The 14,169-nt window shown below is 42.9% G+C and overlaps 1 protein-coding gene across 1 annotated transcript in view; it reads left to right on the plus strand.

Moving 5' to 3' along the window:
* Positions 1-891: 891 nt before the first annotated feature.
* Positions 892-14,169, plus strand: part of Cdkl3 (cyclin dependent kinase like 3) — an 86,317-nt gene continuing 73,039 nt past the window's right edge. Inside the window, 3 exon segments of the mRNA XM_028857242.2 lie at positions 892-1,116; positions 1,723-1,902; positions 8,171-8,365. Coding sequence (XP_028713075.1) covers positions 1,738-1,902; positions 8,171-8,365 — 360 coding nt within the window. The 5' untranslated portion in view covers positions 892-1,116; positions 1,723-1,737.

The raw sequence follows: 14,169 nt of genomic DNA on the forward strand, positions 1-14,169 counted from the left end.
GGACAGGATAATAGTAAAATGAGATGCACCTAAACTGTTTTTTTTTTTTTTTAAAGCAAACTAGTTTCTCATTTTTACATACACTACTCAGCACACTTCTTGTGCACATTCATTTATTTTTGTGTGTGGGTCAGAGGACAAGTTGGAGGAGTTGGTTCTCTTTCCCCCAAGCAGACCCAAGGGATTGGTCTCAAGTCGTCAGACTTTATAGCCTTTTCCTACTGAGCTATCTTGCTGACCTAGTTACTACCCTCTCGGTTAAATCGGGATCCCTAGAAGCGGAGTCATTTAAAAATCTCTTCGGGTTATTTAAATGTACATTCCGAAGTGCCCTCGTATATCACTCGGTCCAGTGAATTATTTGCTCTCCTAAAAAGTGTTGCGTTTCACATGTAGTGAGAAAATTTTTAAGGACTGCTAGGGCTGGGGGCATGGTGGCACACCATGCCTCAAAGCAGGCAGATGAACTAACTCTTGGCCAGTCAGGGGAGTAGCGAATGCTGAGTCTGAGGCTTACCACTGAGCTATGCCCTCTAAGAACCATCTTGTCCCTGTTTACGGATCAATGTCGACTTTGAGGTCGAGATCAGGTGTATGGAATATTAATGCAGCCTTGGCAAACCGTAGTCACACGGGGCTTCTTTGGATCAGTTGTCTCTAGTGACAAACTCTTTAGGACCGGGCACAAGCAGGTGACCAGCAGTCACCCTGGCGACTAAACGCTCTCCTTTCCCACTGAGCAGAAGGGGGACGTTCAATCTGCGACAGAAACCGCCTCCCCGACTCCGCAAGCACGCGGGACTCCGGCACGTCCCCCCTCCCCCGCCCGGTCCGGTCCCCACTTACATCTAGCTTCCGCTTGGTGTCACTTTCCCTTCCGGGTCGGGACCCCAGCGATTTCCAGTCTTGCGTACCGAGGTTCGAACGCCCCCGGCCCCGCCCCTGCCCCGTTGCCAGGGCATCCGGCGGCCCAGAGCCGGCGAGGTCGGCCGGGAGAGGAGGCGTGGTGTCCCGTGGCCGGCTGGGACTTCGTGGAGCCGAGCCGCCGGGACTACAGGATGGGCTGAGGCGGCAGCGGTTCTCAGGACGAGGTTGACAGCGAGAGGCGCGACTCGGGTCGGGGTTGCTGAGACTGGGGGTGTGAGGAGAGGGAGGGATGCGTGGGCGACAGCAGTACCCAGGTGGGAGTTCCCACGCTTGGTGGACCGGAGCCTGTAACAAGGGACCCGTAGTGTTTGTTAGTTTTTTGGTTTTTCAAGGCAGGGTTTCTCTGTATAACAGTCCTGGCTGTCCTCGAACTCACAGAGATCCACCTGGCTCTGCCTCCCAAGTGCTGGGACTGAAGGTGTGTGTCACCGCCGCCCGGCGTTGGTGGGACTTTTTTAACCTGGCTTTCGTTGTAGTTGCTGTTCTCTGAAAGGGGACCTCGTATTCTAAATCTCGTATTCTAAATCCCGTATTCTAAAAGGATTCCAGAATTAAGCGCGAATCAATTATCCCTTTAATTTCTCAGTCCCCAAATGCCTGATTAATGCTGGACACTGTCCCCTGTGAAAGTTGGAGCTTCTCCGACAACCCAAGCGTTCCCAGGCTGTGCTCTAGCCAGCTCTTCTGGTTTTTGTCCTTATATCTGAAAGTAGGGGGTTATGGACTCCATACATTATCTAGCTTGAAAAATTTAAAGTATGAACTTTTAACATTTTCTTTATTTCTGTGAAGCAGAAGCCAGGCTTGAAAATGGAGATGTATGAAACTCTTGGAAAAGTGGGAGAGGGAAGTTACGGAACGGTCATGAAATGCAAACATAAGGATACTGGGCGGATAGTGGCCATTAAGATATTCTATGAGAAACCAGAAAAATCTGTCAACAAAATTGCAACGAGAGAAATAAAGTTTCTAAAGGTTTGTTTCTTTTGCCTTTTATTATATAGATATATGTATATTTTTTAATTTTTACATTTTTTTCTTCCCACTGGTACTCCACTATGAAGCCCAGGCTGGCCTGGAACAATTACTTTTTCCAGTGCTGAGATTTACAGGCTACATTACAACCCTGGGCTTCTTTTGCCCTGATTGTGTAAGTCAAGAGAGAGATTGTTATAGAAGAATAGAAACAAAATGTATGAAAGAACATTTCCATTAACATATACTAAGACCTACATATAGACATCCTCATTGTCAACAGTTCCTAATTTTTTTAGTGATAAAAGATCTGTGTGCTTGTGTATAACAGAATTATGATAATATCGTGAAGTCACTCAAGACTACTCAAGTTATAATAACTAAAAAGGTCCACTTTGTACAGGGGATTATGGAAGAAGGTAAGACTGGAAAGAAGTAAAAACTTGTTCCTTAATGACTTATAACTAGGCAGGAGGGTATATAAAAATAATCCTGGATAAGAGTGACTCATGCTGGGCCAGAGAGAGGGCTCTGTGGTTAAGAGCACTTACTGCTCTTGTAGAGGGCTAGAGTCAGTTCCCAGGACACACAGCAGGAGGCTCACAACTGCCTGTAATTCCGGCTCTAAGGGACTGCCTGTAATTCCAGCTCTAAGGGATCCTACACCCACTTCTGGCCTCCAGGGACACCTGCAAGTTTGTGTGCATAACCACATACCCACACAGTTGTTTTTTTTTTAAATGGTTAATATTAAATCCCACAAATTTCTGTTTGGCAGGGTAGGTTTTTTTGCAGAAAGTCTGGTACGTTCTTGTCCTTGAAGGATGTGTAGAATTTGGGTAAAGTGGACCTACTGCTGAATTCCAGGTTAGTGGAACAGCATTAGCTCACAAAGACTAAAACAGACAGAGCAAGAGTGGAAAGGAAAAGAACAGATATTACCTATGAGTTTCTTGTATAGAATTAGAAAGAGGTGTGATTAGTGCAGTAAATTGGAAGTAGATTTTTAAAGCGTTTTAGGCTAAGGAGTCAAAACTTGGTTTGGGGGCTTGATTTGTTGTAGTTCAGTTGGTAGAGTGCTGGCTAAGCATGCTTGAAGCCCTGGGTTTGATCCCCAGAACCATATAAAACTGAGTGTATGCAATCCTGTTGCCATCCTCTGCCATGTATTGAGTTCCAAGCCAGCTTGGGATACATGACAGCCTGTCTCAAAAGCACAAACCTCATTGTCGAGGGAGGTTTCTCCGGTCCTGCCTGGCCCTTCGATCGGACGAATCTCTCCCACTTGCATCCCTCAGCTGCTTGGTCCCAAGTTAACACACAGAGGCTTATATTACTTACAAATGTATGGCCTATGGGTCAGCTAGCTTCTTGCTAGCTAGCTCCTATAACTTAACTCAACCCATTTCTATTAGTCTATATGTTGCCATGTGGCCGTGGCATTACCGGTCTGTGGGCATCTTGTTGCTCCTTGGGCAGCGAGCTGGCGTCTCCTCTGACTCCACCCTTCTTCCTCTCATCTTCAGTTGAGTGTACCGCCTACCCTTATCCTGCCCTGCCACAGGCCAATGCAGCTTTATTCATCAACCATCAGAGCAACACATATTCACAGCATACAAAAAGACATCCTGTAGCATCCTGATTTTTTAAGAGCTGGCAAGTGAAGGTCAAGTTCATTGTAAAGAATTCCTGTTAAGTATTAATCTCTAATGCTCTGTAGAATGTATCAGAAGACTGAAATCTAAAAGGGTCTCATGAGAATTTAATTCAGTAGTCCTGCTAGGATATCATGAGTCCTCTTTTAGAATTCAGCAGTATAAATGGTATATAGAAAGGAGTCAGACGCCTTTGAAGTTCTGAGAATGCTGCAGTTGGTGTAAGTTGGAAGAGAAATTAAGAACTAGTTCAGTTTTGGGAATGTTGTCTTGGAGATGACTGGAATATTTAACTAGAGACTGTTAGGCTTCTGCAAAGATACAGCGACAGTATCAGGAGAGATCAGGGCACTGTAGGTGTGATAGACAAAGAACTGAGGGGGTGAAAAAGGGATGTGAACATTCCTTGGGGACTGGGTCCAAAACTAGAGGCTGAAAACATTGCCTCCTAATACAGATGTTCTATTTTACTGGAATCTAGGTGCTGTAAGGGTTCTCTCCTTGACAGTGGAGTTCAGATGTTTTATTTTATTTTATTTTTTATGTTTTTTTTGTTTATTTGTTGTTGTTTTTTTTTTAATTAACTATACAGCATATCTGACAGCAGGCCAGAAAAGGGCACCAGATCTCATTACAGATGGTTGTGAGCTACATGTGGTTGCTGGGAATTGAACTCAGGACCTCTGGAAGAGCAGTCGGTGCTCTTAACCTCTGAGCCATCTCTCCAGCCCTCAGATGTTTTATATGTGATGAAGAATACAACTATTCTTGCCCATCTTTATCTGGTATAGAGGAAGCATTTTCTTTCTTTTTTTTTTTTTTTTTTTTTTTTATTTATTATGTATACAATATTCTGTCTGCATATACTCCTACACCCCAGAATAGAGCACCAGATCTCATTACAGATGGTTATGAGCCACCTTGTGGTTGCTGGGAATTGAACTCAGGACCTCTGGAAGAGCTGCCAGTGTTCTTAACCTCTGAGCCATCTCTCCAGCCCTCTCTTTTTGGTTTTCAAAACAGGGTTTCTCTGTGTAGCCTTAGCTGTCCTGAATCTCACTCTGTAGCCCAGGCTGGCCTCAAACTCACAGAGATCCACCTACCTCTGCCTCCCTGGTGCTGGGATTAAAGGTGTGCACCACCACTGCCCAGCTATTGTTTGTTTTTAAGACAGGTCTCACTATATAGTCCTAGCTACCCTGAAACTTCCTATGTAGAACAGACTAACCTCTAACTTACAGAGAGAGATCTGCCTACTTCTGCCTCATGAGTGTTGGAATTAAAGGCCTGTGACACCATTACCAAGACACTTTACTCTCACTGACTTAGTTGGGATGTCCCAGCTGCTTTCCCTCTCTCCCTGCCTTTCTTCCTTTAAAACATTTTTGTGGGGGGCTGGGAAGGGGCTTTCAAGACAGGGTTTCACTGTATAACATCCCTGACTGTCCTGGATCTCGCTCTGTAGACCAGGCTGACTTTGAACTCACAGAGATCCACCTGCCTCTGCCTTCTCAGTGCTGGAATTAAAGGCGTGCACCATCACTGTGCCCAGCTACAATAGTTTTCAGATGTAAAGATTTTCATTTTATGTCTGTGGGTGTTTTGCCTGTATGTGTTTGTGCTGTGTTGGTGCAGTGCCCACAGGGGACAGAAGAGGGTGTCATACTACCTGGAACTGGAGTTACAGAGTTACAGAGCTGTGAGCCTGAGGGTTCAGGACCAGAGCCCTAGGGGCTGGAGAGCTGACTCAGCAGTTAAGGGTACTTGTTGCTCTTCCAGAGGACCTGGGTTCAATTCCTTGAGCCCACATGGTGGCATTTGATTTTCTCTTCTGACCTCCCTGGGCACCAGGCATGCATCTGTGTATAGACATTACATGCAAGTACATTCATACATAAAATAGTAAAATAAATCTAAAAGAACTAGAGTCCTCTGGAAGATCAGCCAGTTCTATTAATTGCTATTTCATCTCATTGTATAGCTCAGGCTGGCCTTAAACTCCTCCTCATTCTGCTTCCGCTTCTGGAGTCCTGGGTTACAGGCACATGCCACACATACCACTTTTCAACTTAACTTAATCTAATAGGAGATTTCTTGCATTTGTTAATATTCTTAACCTAAAACGATAACTCATTTTTAACTAAATTTTCATGGTAGACTCTGATTACCAACAGAGCAGTTATAATATCTGTGGAAAGATTGTCCAGTAATAAAGATATAATTAAATACATTAAAAAAGAAGTTCCTGCTGTTTTTGTTGGCTCCTTACTGCCTCCTAAAGACTAAGGTCTGGAGAGATGGTTCAGCTGTTAAGAGCACTTCTTTCACAGATGGCTCACAGCCATCTGTGACTCCAGTTCCAGGACTGAGCACCAGGCACGCACATGTGTACAGACATGTATGCAGATCAGACACCTGTCCACATAAACAAACCTATCAAAACTATGAAATGAAGACCAGACAAAGCCAGTCGTGTTCGCTAGTGGGGCCGTTCTTTTGGTGTCCGAAAGCACTCACCCTGCACTGTCCCTCCGCGGCTGCCAGTGTTCTGTTGCTGCTGCACCGCACAGGGCATCCTCGGATCAGGGAAGTTGAGAGCAAGCAGAGGAAAGGAACCTGGCATTGCCTTTTGGCAAAAATTTCGTCCAGTCATGTTTTGAGGATTTTAGTTTCTGTTAGTCACAGGAAAGTGGAAAACCTGACATTGCACCACTAGAATAAAAGCATTTAAAAAAAAGTTATATTTTGCTAGTGAATCTAATAATGAAAATGCACTCATTTTTATCCAAATTTAGAAATATTTTTGTTAATTTAAAAAAGCAGTTAAATATTTCAGGGTTGATTGTAGTAAGGACAATAGGAGCTTATTGTGCATAAAATGTTAAGCTTCATTTGTGTCCTACACTGATAGATGGTAATTATTTAAAAGCGTTCATTGTGTGTGTGGGGGGGACGTGCACGTGAACCTGGATGGCAGAGGTCCGTGCTGGGTGCCCGCCTCTTACCACTCTCTACCTTTTTTTTTGAAACAATTGAGCTAGGAATGGCCAAGCAGTGAGCTGCCCTCCAGCCACCCAGCTTCACCTCATTCAGTGCTGGTCACAGGCACTCGCTGCTGTGTCTGGCTTATCTGTGGATGCTGGGGATTGAACTCAGGTCTCGTGTGTGTGTGCATACCAAACAGTTTCCCACTGAGCCATCTTCCCAGCTCCTTAAAACTGTTTTTGACCATGGTTGTTGATGGGAGTACAAAAAGGATTTTTGTTTTGTTTTTTAAATGACTTATCTAATTTTTGTTGGGATGAAATAAAGAGCTCACTGTGTTGCCCAGGCTGGCCTCAAATTTATCTTCCTGTCTCAGCCTCCCAAGTAGCTGAGACAAAGGGTGTTTTGTGGTTTAGTAGAATTATAGAATAGACAATGAATAAAAATACCATAAATATTTGCGTATTTATGTTGTTTCTGTGGTTATAAATTATATCACATATTTGAAGTTTTTAAAAACATTTTGATATTCTTTTGGTTATCAAATGAATTAATAAATGACCCCTAGAACTTATGGTTTATTCTCTACAGTTTAAGACCAAAATTAGAGAGTACATTGTGTAAATGTATAGCACATGCTTAAAATGATGTTTGAAATATATGCTTGGCTGGAGAGATGGCTCAATGGTTAAGAGCACTTGTTCTTACAGAAAACCCAGGTTTGCTTCCTAGCACCCACATGGTGGTTCACAGCCATCCTTAACTCCAGTTCGAGGGGATCTGACATCATCCTCTTCTGACCTCTGGGTGCAAGGCATGCACATGGTGCACATATATACACGTAGACCAACACTCATACATACATTTTTTAAAAATGTGAAAATTCATGCTCATTTGAAAACATGAGGACCTTAGGGGCTAGATATCTTCAGCTCAGCCTGTAAAAAGATCTCAAGTTCAGTTTCCAGAAAACAAAACAAGTGCAAATTGAATATGGTGGCTTATATCTTTAATCTCAGCACCCAGTACTCCAGAAACTGAGACAGAAAGGTTGTGAGTTCTTGTCTAGCCTGGGATACTATAGCAAGCTGCTGTCTCTGAAAATCAAAGTAAGAACAACAGCTACAAAAATAATAAACAGGAAACAAGGTCCATTTTATTTTATTGACTGATTTTTATTTTTTTTGTTTTGAGACTAGTTCTCACTCTGTAGCTCTGCCTAGCCTGGAACTCCCTATGTAGACATTGAACTCAGGGATTGGCCTGCCTCTGCCTTCCAGGTACTGGGATTAAAGGCTCATGCCACCATGCCTGGCCCATGAAGTCCTCTTAAATTGTTAAGTACAAACCAAATTAAAAGATAGCAAAAACATTTCTTATTGCATTGTGGTACATTAGTTCTAAATTATTTTAATAAATAATCATGTCAGCATGTCTCACCTTTACAGAGAGCAGGAAATCACTTAACAGTAATTTGTACACATTAAGAATATGACAGATCACTTGAGACATTTCTGTTGAAAGAAAAGAAGTTGAAACTTCCTGTTTTCTTTCAAAATTATATAGGTGTTTGAATGAATTACTGTTTGAAACAGTTTTATTTAAAACTCTGTTTCTTTTGTTAATAGCAATTTCGGCATGAAAACCTGGTCAATCTGATTGAAGTTTTTAGACAAAAAAAGAAAATTCATTTGGTATTTGAATTTATTGACCACACAGTCTTAGATGAGTTACAGCATTACTGTCACGGACTAGAGAGTAAGCGACTGAGAAAGTACCTGTTCCAGATTCTTCGAGCAATTGAGTATCTTCACAATAATAATGTAAGTGCTTCAGAGAGAGAGCCCAGCTGGGACGGGTATGACTCACAAGTGCCATTTGAATAGTTCTATTTTTATGAAGCTTGTTAAGATTTTTCTCTGTATAACACTAGTAGACTTTCTGAAAATGAGAAGGGGGAGATTGCCTTTCAGTTTATTTGCAGAACCCCAAAGCTTTTATTTAGTACTTAGTAATTGTAATGACAAGGTAGACTGAATCTGAGGTACAGTTAGTTTTCCATAAGCTGTGACCAAAACTGTGAGGACAACTTAAAGGGAGGAATTACTGTTTTGCCTCATGATTTCAGAGGTTTCAGCTCATAATTCTCTTTGAGCATCATGGCTGCAGGGGCATGAGACAGTGTGCTTGTCTCGTGGCAGACAAGGAACAGAAAGAGAAAGGGTCCCAGACAAGGTCTATTCCCTCAGGGACATGCCCTGTGACCCACTTCTTCTAGCTAGACATCCTCCTGAAGTTTCCCGAGACACCTCCAACAGCAGCAGCAGCGGGGATATAGCCTCCCATGAGCCTTTTCGAAGGGGACACTTCACATCCACTCAGTGGCAGATGCTAAAAGCAGCATCAATGAAGAACTTGAGAAATGCATCAGAATGTTGAAAGTCAGAGCCGTGCTTTCATGGAAGAGTCCTTTCAGTGAAGGAAGGTTTGGGGTCTGGGTGGATATTAGGTAAGAGAAGGGCAAGTCAGTGGAGGCCTTTAGGAGAAGAAGGCAGAGCAAAGTGTCCATCACTCAGTCTGTGGAAGTGTGTGTGTGTGTGTATATATATATATATATATCCAACTCTTCTGATTACTCTTTTAGTACTGACTTCAGTAGTATTTAAGTAGTAATGTAGCACATCAGTTTTTTTGAGCACAACTTCTATGTAGTCCTGCCTGTCATGAAACCTGCTGTGTAGACCAGGCTGGCCTTGAACTCACAGAGATACTCCTGCCTCTGCCTCCTGAATGCTGGAATCAAAGACATGTGCCACCAAAGCTCAGCCTAGCTGAGCAGTATTTTGTGGCTTTTTTTTTTTCAGATGGCTGTACTTTCTGGCAAGTACATATAGTCAGGAAATAGCAATAAATTATATGTCCAGGAAAAAAATCATAAAATCCTCAAAAAATAGTTTTGTTTTGTTTTTTGAAACAAGGTCCTCAATGGGTAGTCCAGGCTAATGCCAAACTCACTATGTATTCCAGGCTAGCCCCAAGTTCCAGGTCTTTCTGCCTTAGACTTTAGCATACATGGATCATAGTACGAGCTGCTGGCTTGCTGTATGTATGCTGTATCCACACGGCAGAGCAGCACTCAGTATCTAAACAGAACAAAGCACCAATACACGTCCCAACAAAGACGACTCTGCACTAAGGTGAAGGAAACCATGTGCAAGGCTCTGTGTTTCCATGTGCTGGCATTTCAGAGATCATTTTGTTACGTAGTTGATACTGGTACAGCTGATTTCTCAGATGGTTTCTACTGCTTTGATTTGCTAATAATGCTGCATATTTCATGGCTTTGAAAAATATTGTGATAGCAATTGGAGTTGACATGGTGATGTCCTTGCCAGCTAGATCCGAGAGGGGGCAGTTATGAGGTCATCAGGAGCATGTAGAGCTGGGCATGTGGTACACACTTGCACTCAGCTGGCCAAGGCAGGAGGATCACTGCAAGTGCAGGCCAGCAGACTCTGTGACAAGACCCTGTCTCATGAAACAGCATGTACAGTCTTAAATCACACTAACCAATGTTTTCACCACATGTTATCTCTGAAAACTTCGTGATTTGTGGAACCAGAGCTGACAGCTTCATGATTCCATACCCTGGAGATTTAACGTTCTTTGTTTCACTTGTTTGTTTTGAGAAAAGGTCTCTCACATAGTTCTGACTGTCCTAGAGCTCACTCTGCAGACCAGGCTGGCCTCAAACTCACAGATCTGCCAGCCTTTGCTTCCTGAGTGCTGGGACTAAAGGCCAGCACCAGAACACTTGTTAAGACTTAACTTTCTTAAGCTTCCCTTTCTTTTTTTTTTTTTTTTTTTTTTTTTTTTTCTTTTTTTTTCTTTTTGGTTTTTCGAGACAGGGTTTCTCTGTGTAGCTTTGAGCCTGTCCTGGAACTTACTCTGTAGTCCAGATTGGCCTTGAACTCACAGAGATCTGCCTGCCTCTGCCTCCCAAGTGCTGGGATTAAAGGCGTGCGCCACCACCGCCTAGCTCCCTTTCTTGTTTGTAAAATAACACAACTTTACCTCACTGACTTTAAAATACCAAATATCCAGCCAGGTGGTGCTCGTGCGTGCCTTTAATCCCAGCACTCAGGAGGCAGAAGCAGGTGAATCTCTGAGTTTGAGACCAGCCTGGTCTACAGAGTAAGTTCCAGGACAGCCAGGACTACACAGAGAAAACCCTGTCTTGAAAAACCAAAATAATAATAATAATAATAATAATAATAATAATAATAATATACCAAATAGGCTGTAGCTAGAATGTGCACCCCACTTCACACACATACTCCAGGCAAATTGAAAGTGTAATGCATGGTGTCTCCAGGGAGTGTGGGACAAACAAACAGTAAAAGTTTGAGGATGAGGTAAAGTAAGTTGGATTGAAATGTAGCTAGGAATTCATTAGAGAAGTGTACACAGGTTGCTACTGAAAGATGGAAGTCGACCTGAGCAAGGGACTTAAGACTTGAGTGGCGATAAATCAGGGAGGAGGAGACACGATTGCCCAGTTGTCCTGGACAGGGTTTGCTCCAGAGCACACACACGTGCACACAAAACCAATGAAAATAGATAAACATTTTCAAAGTCACGAGGGACAGTGAAGAGGCCCAGTGGGTAGCAGCACTTGCTGCCAAGGCCGACACACAACTCCTGATGTCCTCTCACACGCTGGCACACATGCACCCTTCCACACGCAGACTCACTGAAAAAGGAGTGTCATGGTGCTCTCCTTTAATCCCAGTGCTCTGGAGGCAGAGGCAGGTGGACCTCAGCCTGGTCTGTATAGCTAGTTTCAGGACAGCCAGCACTTCAAGTGAGACCCTGTCTCAGAAAACAAATGAGACCCACTATTTCATACAAGTGCTATATGCTAACAACAACAACAAAAATAATAAGTAAGCTGATTTAAAGGCTGTTCAGCAAGTACAGTGTTGGCATCTTGGAAAATACATCTACTAAGTTACTGAGTGCTGTATCCTGATTTTTTTTTTTTACATGCCCCTAAGTTTTTGTTGAAAACAGGATATTTAAAATAATATGGCAATTACAGAAATCAGAGTTTTCCATCCCTCTCTGGGCTTAACTCCCCACCCTACACACACACACACACACACACACACACACACACACACACACACACACACACATCCCTGCTAAGTAGGTGTGGCTGGTCTGGAACTCATTATGATGATCAGGTGGCCTCTCACTTGCTGAGATTCTCCTGGCTCTGTGTTTCCATGTGCTGGCATGGTGGGAAGGTGTGAGTCTCCAGACCCACTCTGCCTGGGTTTTTCAGGTTAATTTTCCTGCACTTTAAAGTTCTTTTTAAAAAAGTTTTATTTATTTCTATTTTAGGTGTGAGTATACTGCATGTATACCTTTATGCCAGAAGGGGGCATCAGAACCTATTAGAGATGGTTGTGAAGCATCGTGTAATTGCTGGGAATTGAACTCCGGTCCTCTGGAGGAACACCAGCGCTCCTAACCCCTGAGCCATCTCTCCAGACCCCACTTTAAAGTCCTGAGTCTGCAGTCTTTGTCATGTCTACTCAGTTCAGTGGTCAGCTAATGAGTGGACGGGGATTTTAAGTTAGCTTGCTTCCTTTTACTTAGTCCCAGTTTCTAACCTCAGCTCCAGGAAGCCGATAACCAGTTTTGTGTTTATAGATAGGCTTTTGCTGAAATTTTCTTAAAAATAAAACCACACAGTGAACAGTCTTGCACATGGCTTCCTTCACCTTAGTGCAGAGTCCAGAGTCGTCTTTCTTGGGACGTGTATGGGTGCTTTGTTCTGTTTAGATACTGAGTGCTGCTCTGCCATGTGGATACAGCATACACCAGCTGGTGGTCTTTCAGCTTGTTTCTAGCTCAGACTTTCTGAATAATACTGCCATCAACAGCTCTGTTTTATTTATTTTAGTGGTGGTGGTTGTTTTAAAGAAACTGCCACTGGGTGGTGTTGGCGCATGCCATACCACCAACACTCAGCGCTCAGGAGGCAGAGGCAGGCCAATCTCTGTGAGTTTGAGGCCAGCCTAGTCTACAAAGAATTCTAAAGAAACTCTGTCTTGAGGGGGAGAAAAAAAGAAAAGAAAGAAAGAAACTGCCCAGCTGTTTTCCAAAGTGACGGATTCATTTTGGTTTTTTGGTGCTGGAGCTCTGACCCAGGGTCTTGTGCATGCTGAGCGGGGGCTGACCCAGCCCTGTGACTGTCAGTTTTATTGTAGCTAGTGTAGTAGCTGCAATGGCAAAGTATGCTGTCTCTGTTCACAGATAACATGCTCATTTACATAGAATATTCCCACAACAAAATTTTCTGGATTGTAGGATACAAGATGAACATTCCTATATTCCTAAATCTGTTGTTTTACTTCCTCCTCTTCCCTCCCCTCCCCTCCCCTCTCCTTCCCTTCCTTCCTTTTTTTTTTTCCAAGACATGATTTCAGGGTTGGGAATTTAGCTCAGTGGTAGAGCACTTGCCTAGCAAGCGCAAGGCCCTGGGTTCGGTCCTCAGCTCTCCAAAACAAAACAAAACAAAACCAAGACATGATTTCTCTGTGTAGCCCTGGCTGTCTTGGAACTTGCTCTGTAGACCAGGCTGGCCTCAAACTCAAAGACTCTGCTGCTTCTGCCTCCCAGGTACTGGGATTAAAGGTATGTGCCACCACTGCCTGGCTGTTTTTCTATTCATTAGCAACAAATAATCAGAAACTAGAATTTTTAGGGTATGATCATCGCCTGGTAATGTCAGTTAATTGGTGGAGTGCTTGCATGTTCTTGGTGTGATTCCCCCCCAACACCATATAAAACTGAGTGTGGTGGCACACTCCTGAAATCCCAGCACTTGGGAGGTGCAGACTGGAGAATCAGAAATTCAACGTAACCTTGACTATATAGTGGATGGAATACCCTGCCTGAAGTAAAATAAAATGCCATTTACAACATCAAAATATTATATAACCTAAGAAACACTTGACAAAAGATGTGTGAGATCTGTACATTGAAAAGTAAACATTGGGATTAGCCTATAGAAAAATGTCTGCCGTAAATCAAACAGTGAAGGGGAAGATGAATAGGAATCTCACTTACACAACTTGAGTAAAACATAGCTCTCTGAAAGATGAAGATAGGTTTCTTCTGTATCCCAGTATCTAATCAATATTTATATGTATAATTCAGCTATCATTTGGCTTAAAAGGACTTATTGGGAAATGTTACCATTTTTACTATTTTTTACAGAGAAAATATTTTACTGTTTAAAATAACCCTGGATTTTTTAATTATGACCTGTTTTTATGTTAAAAACAAAAAGAAAAGTAAACATTGTAGAGAAATACTAAAGATAGTCTAACCATACAGAAAGAGACAATTTTTAAAGGACTGTAGTGTGACAATGACAGACCAAAGTTTCTAAAGTCCATGAACCACACATTCAAAGTCAACTCAAGACAGACTGAAGACTTAAAGGTGAGGCTAATGCTGAAACAGTTCTGTGACACTATGGGGCATCGATTCTCTCTCTCTCTCTCTCTCTCTCTCTCTCTCTCTCTCTCTCTCTCTCTCTCTCCTCCCCCTC

Source organism: Peromyscus leucopus, chromosome 8b (assembly GCF_004664715.2).
Source record: "Peromyscus leucopus breed LL Stock chromosome 8b, UCI_PerLeu_2.1, whole genome shotgun sequence".
Lineage (NCBI taxonomy): Eukaryota > Metazoa > Chordata > Mammalia > Rodentia > Cricetidae > Peromyscus > Peromyscus leucopus.